Here is a 21919-nt window from a genome sequence, read left to right as displayed (position 1 = left end):
ACACTCCCAAGTAGTGTTGTTTCAGATGGCTACTGTGGTGGCTGAAGGCATTTGGCTTTAATTCTGATCTCATGCTGCACAGCATACCTAAGACATGCAGGTATCTGATCTAACCACTTACTTTGCCATTGTATGGCACTAGTCCAGAGAGTAGGTATTTTGACCACCTCTCAGCAGAGGGAGGCAGAAGCTGAATGCCTTTTGTGAAGCCAACTCCTATAAAGGGAACTGTACTGGCTGAGCACACCATTCTTTTGCATGCACCCGATAGCTGATCTTAGTTTCATTGTAATATAATCGATTTGTGTAGTCCGAGAGCACTGTAAAGGTAAGGAAAATGTAACCCTTCTGTAACATGCAGGAGAAGTGTGCCTGTCTTGATTCCTGATCAAGAAACCGAAGCTCCCCCTGCGCCTGACCTGTTGGGAAGCATCCTGTCTGGACAGAGCCTCCTCATGATGAGTGGGTCTGATGTGGTCATCAACAGAGATGGCTCACTAACAGCAAAGAGGGCAGGTGAGGTTTTGGCTTCTCCGTTCTTAATTAACTGTTTGGTATTTAGTCACATGGGTCTCTATCCTGCAAACACTACATATGTGCTTAACTTTGAGCATATACATAAACGTTTACGGGATCAGGGCGGTAGGTACTAACTAGAGTAAAAATAGTAAGTTTTTGACATGTACACCCATGCTTCTGTTTTAATTGCATAGTGACAAGGTCATTGGAAGAACTGGTTTAATGGGAGGTGGTGGTTGTCACCTGTATAAGCAGGGCCCTACCAAATTCACAGTCCATTTTGGTCGATTTCACGGCCATAGGAATTTAATAATCGTAAATTTAATGATTTCAGCTATTTAAATCTGAAATTTCACGGTGTTGTAATTGTAGGGGTCCTGACCCAAAAAGGAGTTGTGTGTGTGTGTGGTGGTGGTGGTGGTGGTGGGGGGGGGATCGCAAGATTGTTGTAGGGGGTGTTGTGGTACTGCTACCCTTACTTCTGCGCTGCTGTTGGTGGTGGCGCTACCTTCATTGCTGGGCAGCTGGAGAGCGGTGGCTGCTGGCTGGGAGCCCAGCTCTGAAGGCAGAGCTGCTGCCAGCAGCAGCACAGAAGGAAGGATGGCATAGTATGGTACGGTATTGTCCCTTACTTCTCCACGGCTGCCTGCAGAGCTGGGCCCTCAGTAAGCAGCCGCCAATCTCTGGCCGTCCAGCTCTGAAGGCAGCAGCACAGGAGTATGGGTGGCATGGTATGGTATTGCCAAACTTACTTCTGTGCTGCTGCTGGCAGGGCGCTGCCTTTAAAATTGGGCACCCAGCCAACAGCCACCGCTCTCTGGCTGCCCAGCTTTGAAGGCAGCGCAGAAGTAAGGGTGGAACTACTGTGACTCTAAAATAACCTTGCAACCCCCTTCTCCCCCCTACAACTCCCTTTTGGGTCAGAACTCTCAATTTGAGAAATGCTGGTCTCCTCCTGTGAAATCTGTATAGTATGGGATAAAAGCGCACACAAGGCCAGATTTCACAGTCCGTTACATGTTTTTCATGGCCGTGAATTTGGTAGGGCCCTATATATAAGTACTGCACTGTAGCTGTTTTGTCATTTGTCACAACTCTCAGTGAACTGGATGAAGCAAAGGGACCTTAAAACCCAATTTTCCTGGAATTTCACACGTTTACAGCTTTCTTATTTGTGAAATACATGGTGAATGGTATGAACAGACAGCTCAAAGTACAGCGATGAGGAGCTTGGCAAGAAAATTAAATTAAATACTTGGTAGAGTAGGTGCTGTATTCATATATTCAGGTACATTCACTCTCCTGACTTAATCATTCTTATCTTGGAAAATATCTGTTCATATTGAAATCTTAAACATAATTCTTAAAGCTAATTGTCCTTTAATTCCCCACATATCACTGTCCACATATGTCAATCAGTCTATGGCTAAAAGATTAGAAACAGTCTCATTATATGCCCTTTGGTGTTTCCAAGTGCACTTGCTACTCTACTAGTGATATTTGGTTGCCACAAAGACACCATTGTCCAACATAAGCCTTGAGCATTTGACTAAAATGGTACCGGGCGTGGTGGCTTGCTGTTGCCAAGGATGCTTCCATAGGCAAAAGTGGAAGATTAAGACTAGTTCAGAGTAAATGCTCCTTTCATTTTGGAATAAGAGGAGTAAATATTGAAAAGATTATCTTTTTCTTTTGTATGTTTTAGTTCCGTCACTGCAGAGAAACTCACTTAGTGACTTGAGAGTGGAAGATGGATTAGGAGAAAATCTTCAACCAAGTACATTGCACTCAGGGACCACAGCAAGCAGCTCCAGTGCAGAACCTTCAGTTTTGTTGGGGCTGAATCCTCACACCAGACCCACCTCATCAAGCTTATTTTCAACATCATCCTCATTAAGCAGGTTCAAGAAGGCAGAGAACCCCGCACAGACAACAGCGGGAAGAGCAGCTGTTAGATTAGAATATTCAATGACTCCTAGATCTGTTCAGACTCTCAGTGTGGCAAATCTGAGCAGACCTGGTCTAAAATCAGATGAAATGCCTAGATTTAATGGGGATTCTAGACATGCGGTGCCCTCTTCGAAACCCTTCAACAGTAACTCTAATTTAAGTTCAAAAAGTGTAGCTGTGAGACAGCTGCTAAAACCAGCAGCTTCCAAGAGGATTGATATCTCTGAGCTTCCCAGGATACCAAAGATTAAAAAGGAAATTGTCAGCAGGCATTCAGAATCAGAACCTTCAGGGAACCAAAGCTGTGACATCCCCAATTCCTGTATAACCCAGCTGACTGGCAAAGGGAGCACTAATCAGTCAGGAAAAGGTAGCAAGATGGAAAGCAACAAGTCAAATACCAAGGAATCTCAACAACAGACACACACAAGTGGAGGCTCTTTTTCCACAAATACAGGTGTCTATGGAAGTACAACACTGTTGGGGTCATCAAGGAGTAAAGGTGTAAGCTCTTCTTTTGAGAGCTTTAAGATTAATATCCCTGGAAATGCAGGGCATTCCAGCAGACTGTCTAATCCTGGGTTTTGTAATACCTTCCGCCCTGTAGACAACAAAGTGCAACAGAAAGAGAATCCTTCCCCTCTCTTCTCAATTAAAAAACCAAAGCAGATCAAAAGTGAAATATTATACGATCCCTTTGATCCAACAGGCTCAGATTCAAGTTCAACAAACAGCAGTCCTGAAAGGCTTGTCTCAGGAGTGCCGCTAACAAACATCACCAGAACCATTTCGATTGAAAGTCCCAGAGTTCACACATTTCAAACTGTACGTCGTTTTACCCCTTACACGGTAGAAAATATCTTTGGATCGGGTGCTGAATCATCTGATGTTCCATCAAGTAACACAGAGTCTCATGATGATGTGACAATAGAGGGTAGGATTGTGGAACAGATCTCCGATACTGAACAAGAGAAAATGGATGAGGAAGAATCGCAAAGCAGGCCCTGTACTTCATCTGCAGTCAAACGAACTTCTAACCTGGAGTATTTAGAAGAAGAAAGCAGAGAAAGTCCTAGTGTGTTCTTTGATGCAGAAGACCTACCTAGAGCTAATGTGAAGCTGGAGCCAGATAGCCCCTCTAGTAATGATGGGCAGCAAAAAATCCATAAAAGGGAACAAATGGAGAGAGAGTCACGTTCCCGATCCCGGTCAAACTCCAGCTCCCGAAGCCGGAAAAGATTGAAAAGAAAAAAGGCAGTTCTCAAAGAACATAAGAGAATCCCATCAAGGTCCAGGTCGAGAACACGCTCAAAGGAAAGAAGCTCCAGGTCCGCCTCTTGGTCAGCTGAAGAGGACTACAGCAAAATGCACAAATTGAAATCCAAGAACAGGCGGTCGTCTAGTGATCGTTCCAGTAGTCATGAACGATCAAAAAAAAAGAAAGCAAAGGATAAAACGAAAGACAAAAAATCAAAAGGTTCCTGGTCCAGGGACAGAAAGAAATCCAGGTCACGCTCAGGGAGTCCTGACAGCTCTTCTTTTGAGTTTTATGAAAGCCGAAAAAAGAAAAGGCGATCTGGCTCTCGATCAAGAGGAAGAGAGCGTTCCCGATCAAATAGCATTGAGAGAACTAAAAGGCGGAAGCACAGGAGAGACAAAAGCTATGAGAGATATGATAAAAAAGATGGTAGCTCAAGGCCAAGGGAGAGAAAGAGATCAAGATCCAGGTCGCGGGAAAGGAGAAAATGGAGATCTAGGTCGCCCTCTGTATCGAGGTCCAGGGAGCACAAAAGCACTAAATCTAGGGGGAAAAGGCCACGATCTAGATCACGCTCCAAGGAAAGAAAGCACAAGCCAAAAGAGGTGTCATCACTTCCTCCTCCAGAGAAGGATCAGAGGTCGTCAGATGACAATGTATCCAGTGTTTTTGTGCATTGTCATTCTTTGAAACAAGAGCTGGAAGAGCCAACGCCAGAAGATGTTTCCTTAAACCTCCAATCAGCCATCATACCTGAAAAGGAGACGCCGAGAGAGACTGCTGTACATCATGAAAATGCCCAAGAGAGTGCAGAGATGGAGCAAATTTCTGAGGATTTTACAAATGAAGCTGCCACCCCGCTGCCAGAGAACACAAGTTTTCTTGCTTTACACGACAATATAGACGTTTCCCTTGAGAGGGAATTAATAGATGGGACTGATTCAGCTGTGGTTAGTAGCCACAATAGTGTGAACCTGGAGGAGACTACAACTAAAATAGAAGATATTGAAGAGTGTTCACCTCTAATAGAATCACCTCGAGAGAAGGAAGTTATTGTGCAGGATGAAAGTGAGGCAACACCAACCCAAAGCTTATCTGAAAATAAAGTTGCAGAGTGTGTGAAAGATGCTAATGATGAGTGTCCTGTGTTAGATAAAAAAGCCAATGATGTAAATAAACCTGAGCTGGAGGCAGTACCTCAGGGTCCTGTGTTGAAAGCTAAAGCACTTGTGAAAAGGGTTACATGGAATTTACAAGAGGAAGAAAGTGATGCATTGACTGCTGAAAAAACACCAAGTAAGTTTGTTGTTTGTTTTGCCAAAAAAAAAAAAAGTCATAACTAAGGATATGATCTGATCACAAATTCTGTGACTTTAACAGATCTCCTTGACTACTTCGGCTCGGGCTTCAGCCCCACCATGACCATACCATGATTTTGTACATTTTTACTATGACTTCTCTGGGAATTTTCCTAATTTTACTGTGACAAAATCATATCCATAATCATAATGCACTGAGTATGTTGTCTGTAAGGGTATGTTGTCTGAGTATGTTGTCAGTGAAATAGAAAGCTATCTCGCACTTCTGTAGTGAAACTCTGAAGAAAAGTCATTGTCATAACTGTGCATGTCTACCCTACAAGCAGCACAGCTGCAACTACACTGCATAGATAGTTGCTATAGCTATAGAAGGGTTTTTTCCATTGCTGTAGTAAATCCACCCTCTTGAGAAGCAGTAGCTGGGTAGTTGGAAGAATTCTTCCATCAGCCTGGCTGCATCTGCTTGGGGGGGCGGGAAGGAGGGGAGGGTTGGATTAATTACATCACACAAGGTGTGAAATTTTTCACAGCCCTGTGCAATGTAGCTGGGCCAATCTAATTTTTAGGTGCAGACCAGGTCTCTCATTGTCTAAAGTGACCAGTGGCACAAATAACTGCTCTTCACTCTTGTTAGCCCTGCAGAGCTAACACAGCGAAGAGGGATGTAACTGGATTTTGTTCCTTCTTGTGCATCAACTGAGTTATTTGACGAGTTCCAATCAGTTATACTTGGGCAAACCCAGTAAAACAGTAGGCTTGCACAAGTGTCTCTTGGCTCGTAATTGAAAGGCAGTGAGATTGTTCAGGTGTAGCCACAGACCTTCTTTGTCCTGCGGAGCCTTGGTGCTGGGTGTGATTGTGATGGAAAGAATCCAGCTGGACTCTGAGCCCAGGTTGAGTTTGCAAGACTGGAAGAAAAACCATCTTTTCACTTAGCACATGTGATATGGAAATCATTGAGACAATATGAACATAGGCCGTCCCTGTGAGGCTGTTAAACCTCTTTCAGAGGAGAACTGCATCCCAAACATCTTAATGGGGCATGATTTTCAAAAAGTGATGAGCAGCCTCTAAAATTCAGGTGTTTCAAGCTGAAGAATTTTCAAAATCCCGAGTTACTTTTGAAAAAGTGGGCTAGTGTGTGTAATCAGATTTTCTTTTTGCATCTGAAAATCCTCACTTAGCAGAAGTTGTGAAATATAAAATTAGTCACTGCACAGAATTCTTTCTTAGCCAATCACATTGCTAGATTTTTGCTTTTCTTACAGCTCACTTTGTACTTGTGATGCATTTGGGTTTATCACTGTTCTTAAATGCTTTTTTCTTGGGAATTTTAGGGGTGCCGTTTTACAAACTTCAGAGAGCAAAGGAAGGGGCCTGGAAAGCAGAGGACTTGAGCCAAACATTAAATCAGGTGCAGTTAAATGAGCCTCCTCCAACCAATTATATGATTCCTGAGCCTATGTTTCCTGATCTAGATTCCTCTCAGGTTGGTTCCCACTCCAAAAGCGAAGTGTCATGGAAGGCCATTCCACCTCATCCGTGACCTCGTTGTGCCCCGCCCCTTCCATTACAGAATTCTGCTCCTTCCTCTGCGTAGTACATTCCATACAGCCCATGCACTTCAGCAATCCACTAACTGCTTATTCCTTCAAACCGTCCTCACACTTAGATTAAAAATCAAAGTTCATTCCTTTACTTTGCAATATACTTATAGCTTCTGCTTTCCAGCATTTATTTGCCCCCCAAAATCTTGCTTTTGGGGAACAAATTGTCTTGCTGTAAAACCCAGCTTTTTGGCCGTGGTTCATACTATACATGCTTGTCCATCTGTGCTGCCCACCAGTGAGAAGTTGAGTAGGAGTAGTGCTGGCTGCTGGAACGCAGAAGTCTTGCTGTGGCATGGAAACTTCAGCCCTTTTGACTTAAAGAAATGTTTAGCAGTAAGTCGCTTCTCTGTTTCAGTGGGTAAAAGCTGCTTTTAAATTCCCTAAACTCTGCTTTTCTGCACTGTAATATCAAGAAGCGTTTGCCAAAGAGTGTCTCTATTTCACAGGTGTACAGTCAAAACATACCTTTGACACCACCTCTGCCCTCAAGCCTGCCACCCTATGCACCAGTCAGTCAGCCCACAGTTCAGTTCATAATGCAGGGGAGTCTTCCTCTGCTTGGCTGTGTGGCAGGACAGAGTTTGACTCCAGAGCCAGACAGCCTGGCTACGGCTTCTGAACCAGGAAATCAGACTGCTTCGGTTGGAGACGTGGAAGAGAAAATCAAAGCACCTAAACCTCCACTGGATAAAACAAAAAATGAAGAAGTGAGTGAAAGCCCTGATGTTAACATATATTCAGAGTTATGTACTCAGGCTGTGCCAATCCCACTGTGGCCTTTGTGTGTTGTCATAAATCACGAGTAACACTTTCGTGGCTTGTCACTATAATCAGAAATGAGAGATGAATGAGATGTTCTGTTTTGTTTAACTTGCTTTAGGGTCACAAATATTATTTCATGCCATGTGACTTCAATGTCCCTACTGCCACCGAGTGACTAACTTTGCTTTGGATCACTGTGCTACCAGTGGAACACTGGACCAAGCTCGTCTTTGGTTTATCTGGGTCTTCCTCTGTGTGACAACTCTTTTTTGTGTCAGACCCCTTCCTATGTCTCTGCCCTAGTTAGTTTCACTCTGCAGCTTCTGCTAGACCACAGGAGCAGACCTCTGTTGTAGCTGAATGCTCTTAGAAAGAGGAAGTGAGGCTCTTTTCTGCATAGCCATCTACCCCTCTCCCCTGCCCATCACAATGAAACTGATTAGGACTGCATCAAACCACCACAAGTGTGAAATTTCTCTGCAGGGGAGTTTGAGTGCAATTTAAAACATTTGGGATGCTTGACCTACTACCAAATGCCAAATGGTAAATTCCTGAAAGCCAGAATGTTCAAACTTGTATAAATACCTGAATTCATTCTCTTCTGTTTTGAAATGGACATAATTTGGGTACAGCAGAAGTCTATATACTTTTAGTTAGAGAATCATAGAAATGTAGAGCTGGAGTGGACTTCAGGAGTTTACCTAGTCCATCCCTGACAGGTAGTTTGTCTCACCTGTTCTTAAAAACCTCCAATGACAGAAATTCCACAGCCTCCTTCAGTAACTTATTCTAGTACTTAGCAGGAAAAACTTTCTAATAATGATAACTATCTAACATAACCTAATTTCCTTTGCTATAGATTAAGTTCATTACTTCTTGTCCTACCTGCATTATATCCACTGCTACTGCCTTGATGCTGAGTTGGGTTTCTTGATTATATTCACTATCTATCTTTGGGCCTGTAATAGTTATTAACACCTATGTGCAAGTCCTAAAAATCACTTTTACTATATCTACTGCTGGGTCCATAAAAAAATGGCTTACTAGCACTGAAAATCCATGACTGAGCAGCAGTTTTTATGTAGTGTGAATTCAGTTACAACAGAAGAATTGTAAGCTGCTTTTGATGTGTTTTGTAATACTTTATCTTGGAGATCTCTCTACTACCCATCTTTTCGGTGTAATGTTAGAGCTATTTGAAGTTGAAGTATTATCTTCCCAGCTGTGATTTGCCTTCATAAACCATCTCAGAGCCTTTTAGGTACTCTTTTTATCAATGGATGATGCTTCACATTCAAGGCTGCTGGATTAGGGAGGTTAGTCCAAAAAAATTAATAAACAAGTGAATTGAGGAATGACTGTCAAAATACAGTAGAACCCTCATTTTTCTCAGAGTAATTTAGGACTGCAGGGGTTCACTGGAGCAGGAATTGTAGTTTGCTCAACGTGTGACTTTCATTCTAGTTCACTATAAGTGGGTTTCACTTCACTTGTAACTCTTTAAGTCTTGAAATAAATCTTCACTTTGTCAGCTGACTTTTTAAATAGGGCTGGACTCAGGAGGCTGCTTGCAGATAATCTTGGGTTACTCATTCTTCATTTTTGCTTTGTAGTATATGAAGAAACTCCACATGCAGGAGAGGGCTGTGGAAGAAGTGAAACTTGCCATTAAGCCCTTTTACCAGAAGAGGGAGATTACCAAGGAGGAATACAAAGATATTCTCCGAAAAGCAGTACAAAAGGTAAAAAAGGAAATGTTGACTTTTAAAACAGAAGGGGAACTGTGGACAGTTAGGTGTCAAAGCTTGGATTACATTTATAAGCTCTTGTAGTTTCATGCTGTAACAGAGTGGCAGATTCTAGAACTCTGCATGGGATCTTGCAGAGCTTTAACATAAGAACTAGGTGTTTTAGGCAGGGCTGATAAAATCACCTATTATTAAAGTTCTCTGACACTTCCTATTTTAATACCCTGTTTTTCGGTTGCTAATAACTTTGCCAAGCTTTAACTGGTTGGGCTGAGATTTTCCATGTTGGGAGTCTGCCTCAGGCTGAATTTTCTTAGGAAAATTTCAGCCAAAACAGTCTCATTTCCAAGAATGAGCTAGGGAAGTATACGTTGTTTTTCTCCTGCTAAATTCTGTGATCTTTTCTTGGAACAGCTCATGTCCCCAAGCTTTGGAGCAGGGACTTGAAATTTGGCAGGAGGTGGCCTTTGCGTCAAGGATGTGCCTTTTGTCATCTCCCTGAAAATCTGCCCAAGTTGTAAGCCTTTGAAAAATCGCAGTTCACGCATACTTGGATTTCTTTAGTTTTAGCTTCTAAAATGGAAGAAGATTCTAACTTCACTGAGCTCATTTGAGCCTCTCTCAGCCTCTTAGTGCTGACCAGGCTGCGGATGCACCATCCCCACAGAGCAGCTGAGCATGCTCACTCCAGCCCAGGGCTCCAGGGGCAAAGTCAGACTTTCCTTGAAATGGTTGCTCCCAACTGCTCTGGGGTGGGCGGGGCATTGGCAGTGAGAGCAGGGAGCCTGTCTCTTCTGCACTCTCAATGACCCCTCCCTGCTGGCATCCATGTAACTTGTCTGATTCAAATGCAGAGGGAATAAAAACTGGACTGGGGGAGAGCAAGGTTAGATTCAGGCTTGGAGTCTGAGACTGGGAGGGAATGGGTGGGGGAGAAAAATTGGCACAGGCTGGGAAGAGACTGAGATTGGAAGCTGCAGGGGAGGTTAGGCTGAGACTGGTTGGGCAAGGAGACAGATTTGAAACCAGGGGGAGGGAGACTAGAACTAGGAGCTAATGAGGGAAATGGAGGGGTGGAGAACAAGAGTTGGGGGTGGACATTGATATTGGATGAGGAGACTGGGCTGGCTAGGCTGGGCAAGGAGCCAGGGATGGTGTAGGCAAAAGGAGGCTGAAATTGAATAAGGAGAATGACTGTGAGTGGGAGTCAGTGAGGAGGAAGCGGGAGAGAGTGGACGAGAAACTGGGAGGAGGGAACTGTGAGAGGGAGAGACTGGCAGTGTGTGGGAGAGATTGGGATTTAGGGAGCCTGGAGGGGGTTACTAGGATCGATGGGGCAAGGAGACTGGGGACTGATGAGTGGAACTGTAGATTGGGGGGGGAAAGGCTAATGGTACTGGGATAAGGAGCCAGGGATATGTAAAAAACTGGACTGGGACAGGGCAGAAGGGATCAAGCTTGCAGGGAAACAAGCAAAATAGTCTGTGCCTACTAGATGATACCTCCAGATTCTGGAATAGAATCAGAGATTCTTGAGTCTCGCCATTCCTCTGCTGTCAGCAAATATCAGTGAATCCTACTGGCACAGTATGTGTCTCATCCTAGTCTAAATGCTGGTCCCCATAGAGGATGACAACTTACTACGATCAGGTAGTCTATTAGGTCTGTGCAGTTGATGCAAAGGTGTTGACCTATGGGGGTGTGTACATGATGCCACGTAATTGAATTTCTATACTTTCAATTTGCTTTGTTGAAAAACCTAGGAAATTACACACAGACTACATTTTAAAAAAACATTAAGGTTGGAAAGTCAAGTACTCAGTTAGGAAATGCCAGAATTTAGGTTGCTTGTGCAATCTGAATTCTGCCCTTTTGTGTGTATTCATTATGATGCAGTCTTTAATTACATGATCATGCAGTACAGTGCTCAGTTCTTGAGCAGCTTTTAATATTTTGTTTTATGCTTACTGTTCTGTGTGTGGCTTTAGGCCTTATTTGTTGCTCACTAATCAAATTCTTCTTCCAAGACACAATTATTAATTTCCTCATGGGCTTTAATGGCGTTCATTACAATAGTATCCAAGTGCTTCACAAATATTATCTTCATAATACCTCTGTGTGGTGGTGAGTGGTATTATCCCCATTTTGCAGATAGGCAACTGAGGCACGAGAAGCCAAAAGAATCCACTATTTTGAGTGCCCAATTTGAGAAACCTAGGAGCTGATTTTTCAGAGTTCTTAGCCTTATATAGCACTTCATACATTCAAAGCACAGCTCCTGTTGACTTCATGCTCAGCACTTCTGCAAGTCAGCTACTCCAAAATTAAGGAACACACAATTATAGATCACCTGTGAAAAGTTTGGTTTAAGTGACTTGCCCAGCATTACATAGAAACTCTATGGCAGAGTCAGGGATGGAATCCAATTCTCTAAGGTAGCATTCAACTGCCTTAACCATGAGACTGACCTTCCTCTTCCTGCAGTCTCCTGACTCCTTCATTGCACACATTCCAACTTCTGCAAAAATTTAAGCTGGGGGTCCTACAGACAACAGGCTGCTTCTCTACACAACCCTGATTCATTGCTAGAGCAGATCCATCCTGCTCCCTGAATGAGGCAGGAGGCCTGTGGAACATACAGTATGTGGATCATGAGTTTAAAGACCGTATCAAATGCATAAACACAAGGGGGCTGAATTAAGGTTGCACAGGCAACCTGAATTCTGGCATTTCCTAACTTTTGAGCGTTTGACTTTGCAACTGTAAAATGTTCTTTTAAATGTAGCTTTTTGTGTTTTTATTTTGGGTCACTCTGAGTCAGGATTTTGAATTCTGCATAGACATGCAGAGATTTTTGCCAAGCCACTTATGTCCAATAAGCTTCATTGTAGGTACATAAGAGGAGTCAAAGTCTTTCTGAAATGATGAGAATCATGCTCCAGTGACAGAAATCCTCCAGGGAAAACCTGAGAGGAGCCCTTTCTGCGGAGCAAGCTTAGACTGACATCTGTGTTCTGTTATGGTTGAGTTACCACTAAAGCCAGCTAAAGGATAGACTTGGAGTGCACACAGTGCTATATGGTGTCTGCTCACATGTTAATTTTTTATGCTTTTTATTAGCTAGTCTTTCATACTACACAACGAATGCATAATTGGAAAAGGAGGTCTGAAGTACAAGTGGTAGTTTGACACCTGTTTCTCACCCTTCTGGATGCTTGAAACAATATTTATTAACTGAATGACCTGTTTTTTGCTCTCTAGATTTGTCATAGCAAAAGTGGAGAAATCAATCCTATGAAGGTGGCCAATTTGGTAAAGGCATATGTTGAGAAATATAAACATATGAGGAAACACAAGAAGACAGACACTGAAGAAGATCTGCACGAAATGGAGAATTGAAGTAAGACCCATTATGAGACAAATTGGGGTTATTCTGGCCAAGGACATTATTCTGGAGGGAATAAATAGTCTGCAGTTGCATCTCATTGAAAAGAAGACGTAAAGAAGCTGGATGTAATAGGATTTGTCTGCCGAAGGAAGCTTGAATTGTTTTCCACGTGGGAATAGAATTTCTTGTCTTGAATGAACTACAGTTGTAGATCCAAACAACATAAATCAAATGCCCCCAAACCAGCAGCATAGTTCAGCGGAGACTTAGAAAATATTAAACTTTGGGGGCTCTCAAGTTGCTACAGTTTTTAGGGTTTACTTTGATCACATTTTTGGTCTGTGCACCTGTCTTGCTAACAGTTTAAAACTGGACACCATTTTTATATTCAGTACATAAAGAGAGATACTGTTTCCATTGTGTTATTTATCAAACTATGGATTGTCTTTAAAAACTTCTCATACATTGATTTAATACTTGAAATGTGGTATTTTTAGCCTGCTCGATGGTGAGTGAAACTTTGACTCGCTCTCAGTCGTACAGGAGTTGCAAAAGTGAGCTAACCTTTATAAATTGTCTTCAGAAAACACTGCTCAAGATGTGGCATTTATTTACATTCTGTTGAAGTATCTTGTTAATGAGAATCTTAATTTTTTTGAAGGGGGGGCAGATTATGTTGCAATTTTGTAAATAATGTGCCGATGGTTGTTTTTGCGTTTTACTAAACTGCCTTTCAGAGAAAACAAAGAGTAAAGATTGTGAATTTTTCAATAACAAGCTTGAGGAATGAGAGGGAACGATGTACAAATCAGAAATGTGACAGAATTTATAAAGTTATTTTGAATGGTTTTAGCCATGCAGAAAGTGTCATTTATTTGTCCTTATCCTTGCATCTTACTCTTTCAGTAGCTATTCTGTATAAATCTCCAATCTTGGGTCTTAAATAGAGCCTGGGGTATCCTTTTAAGGCCTGGCCTACATCTAAATATTAGATTGACCCAGCTACATCACTCAGGGCTGTGAAAAATTTCATACCATCTGCAAAGTAGTTAGGTTTGCCTAACCCTTTGTGTGGCTATGGATAGTTTGACGGAAGAATTCTTCTGTTAACCTAGCTACCACCTCTTGGAGAGGTGGAATACCTATATTGATGGAAAAATCCCTTCCTTCGATGTAGGAAGTATCTACGCTACAGTGCTATAGCTGTTCCGCTGTAGTGTAAACATACCCCTTGTGTTGGGTGTGTAATTTCTTGAATTAGTATGTTACCTGTTTTTAGGATGGCTGGTGCTCACATTATTGAGGTACAGTACATGTAATGAGTTCTGAACACCTCGGATTTCTTCATAATAGCAATGCTTGTCCCCGGGTACTGCAGAATCAGGCTGATGCAAATCTCTTCCAAGACAGATGCCTAGAAAGTAATGGCTGATGAGTGGTTTAGGGTGGTTTTTTTTGTTGGGTTTAATATGCTGAACTGATCAGTGTCCATGTTATTGTTTGGGAAGGGGAGGGAATTATATGTAAGGAAATGATTAGGCTACAGATCAGGAAAGGACTCTCACATAAGAATTAGGATATAATATACATGACTGTAAGAAGCTGTGGAAGGTAGGTGTAGTAAAATTTAAAAGAAGAATGCTTACCTAACCTCTTGGAGCACATCTGGATACACTATGCCTTTCTGATGGCGGGTTCATCTGCCAAGAACAAGGCACCCTACAGGTGATCTTCTTCTAGTATTATTTATTATTATTTATTTTTAATTAAATACATAAATAAATCTGAGCTCTTTTTTTTTTTTTTTTTTTGGCCAAGGGGTTTAACTAAAGCCTTACATGTGACAGAACTTCCTTAGCCGCTCTTATATTGCCCTTCTGAATATCTTCAACTATCTTATCTTTCCAGTATTTACCTTGGGCTTCCTTTTCTATCTGAGCTCTGTGGTTGGGTCACGATTCTGAGTTGCTACGTTACTATTTGATTTTAAAAAATGAGACACTCCAGGTTTCAGGGGGTCCACCAAAATAAACCAAAGAGCAGGGCCAGCATTAGACTTGTTGGGGCCCAGGGCAGAAAGCTGAAGCCCAATCCCTGCCACCCAGGGCTGAAGCGGAAGCCTGAGCAACTTAGCTTCGCAGGGCTGCCTGTTGTGTTGGGCCCCAGGCCATTCCCCTGCTTGCTACCCCCTAATGCTGGCCCTGGCTTTTAATCTGTATGTGCAGAAAAAAAGTTGTGGCACAGGTGGGCCATGGAATTTTTATGGCATGTTGGGGGGGCCTCAGAAGGAAAAAGGTTGAGAACCCCTGCAGTACGCTACCCTCTTATGCCTTCATTAGCCTTGGTAATTGGTATGTGTATGTAATTGGAAGCTGATTTTGGTTGACTGCAATAGTAGACAAATTAAATGGTTGAAATTTTCAAAGCTCACTAAGGCATCTAGCCACACTACTTCCAATAATTTGAATGCAAATTGTGTGGCTGAACACCCTAGTTGGCTCTGAAAAAATCTCAGCCCATGTTTTTTTAAGTCCATAGGCACCACCGCCACCAGGGGAAAAGGGGGAGAGAGGTCTTCTGTCCTCCTGACCACCTCCCAAAAAATAGCAGCATTCACTAGCCTGTAGGTGATCCCGTCAGCACAGCTGCAGGGCTCATGCACGGCTCTCAGATCTGGTCTCCCTTTTATTTGTTTCAGCTCTTCATGAAAGAGTGAACGTTCTACTTCTTTGAATAGGATATTGACCCATTATTAAAAAACACCCCAAAACCCACAGTTGGTTAGGCACATTTTTATTCCTTTTGCTGCAAAGCCTTTATTTTGGTCCTATAGTTCAGGGCCATACGGAAGCAAAAGAATGTCTGGACAAGATGTTGAAGTGAGCTCTTGTTCTGAACTGGAGCTTGTAGATTTGATCATTATGTTGGGTGCATATGTACTCTGTGTAATTACTTTTCTGATGAACTGACCACTAAAATGTTAACACTGGGGGTGCTGAGATGTAAATATTGCTGCCAGACTTTCATAAAAAAAATGTGGACTTTTAAAACAACTTTTGACTGTTTCCTAATTTGTATTTTCTTGCAGCATCAGTCTTGAACTTGTCAAGAATTGTTCAGAGGTAAATGTGGTGGTGCTGTATGTTAAGAAAACATATTGCAAGATGTATTTATTACAATAATAGGTTTGAAATTCATCACTCCTATATGTAGGACCGTACCAAATTCACAGCCATGAAAAACTTGTCACTGACTGTGAAATCTGGTCATTTGTGTGCTTTTTACCCTGTACTATTCAGATTTCACGGGAGAGACCAGCGTTTCTCAAATTGGGGGTCCTGACCCAAAAGGGAGTTGCAGGGGGGTTGCAAGGTTATTTTAGAGGGGTCGTAATATTGCCACCTTTACTTCTGCGCTGCCTTCAGAGCTGAGCAGCCAGAGAGCGGCGGCTGTTGGCCGGGTGCCCAGCTCTGAAGGCAGCGCCCCGCCAGCAGCAGTGCAGAAGTAAGGCTGGCAATACCATATCATGCCACCCTTACTCCTGCACTGCTGCCTTCAGAGAGTGCTGGCTGCTTACTGAGAGCCCAGCTCTGCAGGCAGCAGTGCAGAAGTAAGAGTGGTAATACCATACTATGCCATCCTTACTTCTGCACCGCTGCTGACAGTGGCTCTGCCTTCAGAGCTGGGCTCCCAGCCAGCAGCCACCACTCTCCAACTGCCCAGCATTGAAGGCAGCGCTGCTGGCGGCAGCAGCACAGAAGTAAAGGTGGCAGTACCGCAACCCCCCTTACAACAACCTTGTGATTTCCCCCCCCCACACCACACACACACACACAACTTCTTTTTGGGTCAGGACTCCTACAGTTACAACCCTGTGAAATTTCAGATTTAAATAGCTGAAATCATGAAATTTACTATTTTAAAATTCCTATGACTGTGAGATTGACCAAATGGACCGTGAATTTGGTAGGGCCCTACTTATATGTGATATCACCTGTGGTAGGATTACATGGTAGAAGGAAAACACATCAAAGCATGCACTCTGCATTTGCCATGCTCTCAGGTTACAAGATCACAAGTACACAGATAATAGACTAGAACTGCTCTGCCATTGTTTGGAATAAATCTGTCAGTGGGAAAACCAGTTGTTGAGATCAACTGTATGAAAAATATGTATAAAAGTGCATAAGGTGTGTGAATTTGTCCTTCTTGCTATATTTAACATACCAGGAAATCTTGTTTCTTATTTAACTACATCTGTGTTTACGTTGTTGCATACTCTTTGACATGAGCTCAGAACTGTCTCAACTGAATACTTTATAGATTGGGTAATTTATCCAAGTACCATTGAACTATCTCATTATGTGGCTTAGAACAACCCTTTCCCTCCCCTCCTTTCCCTTACATCTGTCCAGTTTAAAAAAGAACACTGTCTAAAAAGCCACTAACTCAGAGTTTTTCAAACTGTGGTCGTGGACCGCCAGTGGTCTGCGAGCTCCGTTCAGGTGGTCTGCGGATAGTTCCCTCTAAGGTGCACGCCTGGGGGCTGCACATGAGAGGGCGAAGGGCCACCCACCTAATTAGTGGAGCCGCGCAGGTGTGGCTCCACTAATTAGGTGCCTGGACCCTGGAGAAGACACACATGTAAGGTGAGGTGGTGGCCTTGGGAGAATAGGGGGTAGGTGGGAGGGGGTAGTGGGGTGAGAAGAGGGGGTGGGGGGAATTTGGGACGTGCAGGGCTGCGGCCGCCAGAGAAAGAGACCACTTTCTCCAGCTCCAGGGCCGCGGCTGCCAGGTAGAGACCCCCGTCCTTGCCATGGCGGGGGAGAGAGGGCACATCCATTGCCTTAGAAAGGTAAGACTACTGATTCTAAAATATGAGTTGTGTGCTTTTATTTGTAGAACAAAAAAACCTTATTAAGGATTTTTTTATATAGCACTTTTATCCAAAGCGCTTTATAATAGTGAGCTAACGGTACAAATATTTGGAAAGATCATTAAGTGGTCCGCCGAGACCCTCAACAGTTTTCAAGTGGTCTGGGAAAAAAAGTTTGAGAACCACTGCACTAACTGAATGAAGGTGTATAACACAATGCTGTTAAAGGCAGACACTATTTTTAATGAGCCACCACTGTCCTTGCCTTGTACTGGAACTTCATGACTGCCTTAAGCACATCAGGTATATAGAGGCTTTTGGGGAGAAGGAATTCTAGAAACCGGGTGGCAACAGCAGGAAAGATTGATCTGCATTTTAACAAACAACATGGAACCTCTTTCACCACGAGACTCCATGTCTCCGTCCTCATGGTGGGAAGGAACTTTATCTAGGAGTGACCCTCAGGAAAATGTGAAAAGCGACAGTGTGTCCTGTGGCACCTTATAGACTAACAGACGTTTTGGAGCATAAGCTTTTGTGGGGTGAATACTCTAGGATGGGTTGTAGATCACAGAGCCAGAAGTGTACCCAGAAGCCTCCTGCTGCAAGACAAGCCCAAGAAAGAAACCAACAGAACTCCACTGGCCATCACCTACAGTCCTCAGCTAAAACCTCTCCAACGCATCATCGGTGATCTACAACCCATCCTAGACAACGATCCCTCGCTTTCACAGGCCTTGGGAGGCAGGCCAGTCCTCGCCCACAGACAACCCGCCAACCTTAAGCATATTCTCACCAGCAACCACACACCGCACCATAGTAACTCTAACTCAGGAACCAATCCATGCAACAAACCTCGATGCCAACTCTGCCCACATATCTACACCAGCGACACCATCACAGAACCTAACCAGATCAGCCACAACATCACCGGTTCATTCACCTGCATGTCCACCAATGTAATATATGCCATCATGTACCAGCAATACCCCGTGCTATGTACATCGGCCAAACTGGACAGTCCCTACGTAAAAGGTTAAATGGACACAAGTCCGATATTAGGAATGGCAATATACAAAAACCTGTAGGAGAACACTTCAATCTCCCTGGACACACAATAGCAGATTTAAAGGTAGCCATCCTGCATCAAAAAAAACTTCAGCACCAGACTTCAAAGAGAAACTGCTGAGCTTCAGTTCATTTGCAAATTTGACACCGTCAGCTCAGGATTAAACAAAGATTGTGAATGGCTAACCAACTACAAAAGCAGTTTCTCCTCCCTTAGTGTTCACACCTCAACTGCTAAAAGAGGGCCTCATCCTCCCTGATTGAACTAACCTCGTTATCTCTAGACTGATTCTTGCCTGCATATTTATACCTGCCTCTGGAAATTTCCACTACATGCATCTGTGTATTCACCCACGAAAGCTTATGCTCCAAAACATCTGTTAGTCTATAAGGTGCCGCAGGACTCTGTCGCTTTTCACAGATCCAGACTAACACGGCTACCCCTCTGATACTTGACCTCAGGAAAATGCATTTCAAAAGCTAACTGGACTTTAAAAGTGAGGGGCAAAAACACCCTGTGTATGTATTTGTATATGTACATGCACACGTGCGCACACACACACCTTTGGGAGGGGTTCTGACCTGACAATCTGGTCAACCCTGTTGCTGGGAACACGTGGTGAGCATTTTACCTTGAACCAAGTCTAGTTTGTTTGTTACTAGAGAGCATTTTATGTTTTTCTCTTGTAACCATTTCTGACTTTAACGCCTTATACTTGTACTCATTTAAAATCTGTCTCTTTGGAGTTAAACAAACTTGTTTTATTCTTTAATCAAACTAATCCAGTGTTGTTTTAAACTGCATTATTTGGTAAATCCAATTAAAATAGTGTGTTGTTGTATATTAACCCCTTACAGGGACAATGAACCTATAGTATCTGAACTGTCAAGGAGAGGGCTGGACAGTGCAGAGCACATGTTTTTAGGGAAAACTTAGAACTAGGAGTGTGGTGGGGTCAACCTGCAGGTAGTAACCAAAGCTGCTGGAAGCCAGAGTGCTGCTGGTGTTTGCTAACAGGCTGCTGGGGTCAGAATTGCTGGGCCAGGGCTGTGGCTGTACACAGACCTCAGGGTGTCACTGGCAGGCTGATTGTGAGTGACCCAAGTTGGGAGCTACAATAGTAAAGCATTATGAGGCGCCCAAGGTTGCAGGGCAGGTGGTGACACAACCCCTGACTAGCCTGGATACCCTCCCATCTTGGTATCATCTGCAAACTTTATAAATGTACTTTCTATGCCATCATGCAAATCATCGATGAAGATATTGAACAGAACTGGACCCAGGACAGATCCCTGTGGGATCCCACTCGATATGCCTTTACAGTTGACTTTACAGCTTGAACCATTGATAACTACTCTCTGAGTACAATTTTCCAACCAGCTGTGCACCTGCCTTATAATAAGTTTTTCTAGGCTATATTTCCCTAGTCCGTCTCACATGACCTTCTCATAAGCATTGTCAAGCCTTGCTAAGGTTGAGATACATCACATCTACTGTTCCCCTTCTACACGCAAGGCTTGCAACCCTGTCAAAGAAGGATATTAGGCTGGATTGACATGATTTGTTCTTGGCAAATCCATGTTGACTGTTACTTATCACCTTATTATCTTCTAGGTGCTTACAAATTGATTATTTTGCTCCATTATCTTCCTGGGTACGGAAATTAAGCTGACTGGTCTATAATTCCCTGAGTTGTCCTCATCCCCATTTTTATAGATAGGTAGGTACTATATTTGCCCTTTTCCAGTGCTGAAGGATCTCTCCCATCCTCCATGGGTTCTCAAAGATAATTGCTAATGGCTGAGATATCTTTTCAGCCAGTTCCTTTGTGTTCTAGGATGTATTTTTGTCAGGCCCTGCTGATTTGAAGATAGCTAATTTAACTTGTTCTTTCTCTATTTTAGCCTCAGATCCTACCCCATTTACACTACGGTTCACTGTGTTAGTCATTCAATCACTGTTAACCTTGTTGGTGAAAACTGAAACAAAAAAGCATTTTGTCAAGTATCGGAGGGGTAGCCGTGTTAGTCTGTATCCACAAAAAATGAGATGTCCGGTGGCACCTTAAAGACTAACAGATTTATTTGGGTATAAGCTTCCGTGGGTAAAAAAACTTCTTCAGATCGAAAGCTTGTGCCCAAATAGATCTGCTAGTCTTTAAGGTGCCACTGGACTCCTCGTTGTTTTAAAAAAGTATTTCCCACTTCAGCTATTGCTTCGTTTTCTGTTATTGTCTTTTCCTCCTCGTTGAGTAACGGGCCTACCCTGTCCTTGGTCTTCCTCTTGCTTCTAATGTATTTGTAAAATGTTTTCTTATTACACTTTTCTATCCCTAGCTAGTTTAATCTCATTTTGTGCCTTGGCCTAGGTTGACCAGACAGCAAATACGAAAAATTGGAACTGTGTGTGTGTGTGTGGGGGGGGGGAGGGTAAATAGGTGCCCATATAAGAAAAAGTCCCAAATATGGGACTGTCCCTATAAAATCAGGACATCTGGTCACCCTACCTTGGCCAGCTCTTGTTTAGATGTTTTGGCCCCTGCTGACAGTGGCTGATGAGTGGGTGGCAATTGTGAAGTTAAGGGCAAGTCCTATTTCAAGCAGACAGTGCTCTGGCTTTAAAATGCTGTCTCCTGCTGAGGGGCCTCCTGGGAGAAAATCTTTGTCTATATTACAGGGTCTTGGAAATGCTGGTCGGATGTCAGTTGTATTCTGGGCACCTCTACCTGACATCCACATGTGCTGAACCATGTATCCTTTTAACCATAGCATAGAGAAGGCTTGTGGCTGGTCTGGACAGCGTGGCTTGGGTGTGATCTTAGAACTGGCATGTAGACCCTAAGCTCTTTGGGGTAGAAACTGTCTGCTACGGTTTGTACAGTACTTAGTGCAATCTTCATTCCTGTTTGGTCCCTAGACACTACTGTGATAAGATTAATAAGAACGGCCATCTGTCCCTGAGGATGTGATATACATTGATATCAATTGCCCCTGAAGATGGTTGGGGTTTGGGGATAACCGAGCCATCTGTGGTTAATATGTTTACTGCTTTTCTATCACGCAGCCACCCTGTCCTGCCTTGCAAAAGGCAGTTCGTTAGGAAAGGACAGGACCCCATTTGAGGAGCGAGGAGAAGCAAACTGACCAACACCTTTACCTGCAGTCCCTGCTAACTGGAAGCTGCTGGAAGTGAACAGCTGGGATCTTAAGGGAATTTCTCTTTTTACTGTGTGAACTAATGAATACCCAATTCCTTCTCATTATGCAAGAAGGGTGATACAGAGATTTTGAAATCACCTTCTAGGGTGGAGGAGGGAGGGTTCGAAAGAATGTTTCCAAGGGAGGAGGGAACTGCAGAAGGGGCGTTTGAGCTTCAGAAAGGATCCAGCTGTTGCAGCTGCTGCAGGCAGGAAGGGACGGG

General features: G+C 43.3%; 1 protein-coding gene across 2 annotated transcripts in view; it reads left to right on the top strand.

Moving 5' to 3' along the window:
• Window positions 1-13406, top strand: part of PHRF1 (PHD and ring finger domains 1) — a 42159-nt gene extending 28753 nt beyond the window's left edge. For both annotated transcript variants that reach the window (XM_026657625.1, XM_024205339.2), the window contains 6 exons: window positions 362-516; window positions 2225-5023; window positions 6384-6460; window positions 7103-7363; window positions 9032-9160; window positions 12428-13406. In XM_026657625.1, coding sequence (XP_026513410.1) covers window positions 362-516; window positions 2225-5023; window positions 6384-6460; window positions 7103-7363; window positions 9032-9160; window positions 12428-12565 — 3559 coding nt within the window. In that variant the 3' untranslated portion in view covers window positions 12566-13406. The remainder of the gene's footprint in view (window positions 1-361; window positions 517-2224; window positions 5024-6383; window positions 6461-7102; window positions 7364-9031; window positions 9161-12427) is intronic.
• Window positions 13407-21919: the final 8513 nt, after the last annotated feature.

Source organism: Terrapene carolina, unplaced genomic scaffold (genome assembly GCF_002925995.2).
Source record: "Terrapene carolina triunguis isolate 2854851 unplaced genomic scaffold, T_m_triunguis-2.0 Scaffold250, whole genome shotgun sequence".
Lineage (NCBI taxonomy): Eukaryota > Metazoa > Chordata > Testudines > Emydidae > Terrapene > Terrapene triunguis.
The sequence above is the reverse complement of the archived record's forward strand: the minus strand, read 5'-3'. Positions and strand labels throughout refer to the sequence as shown.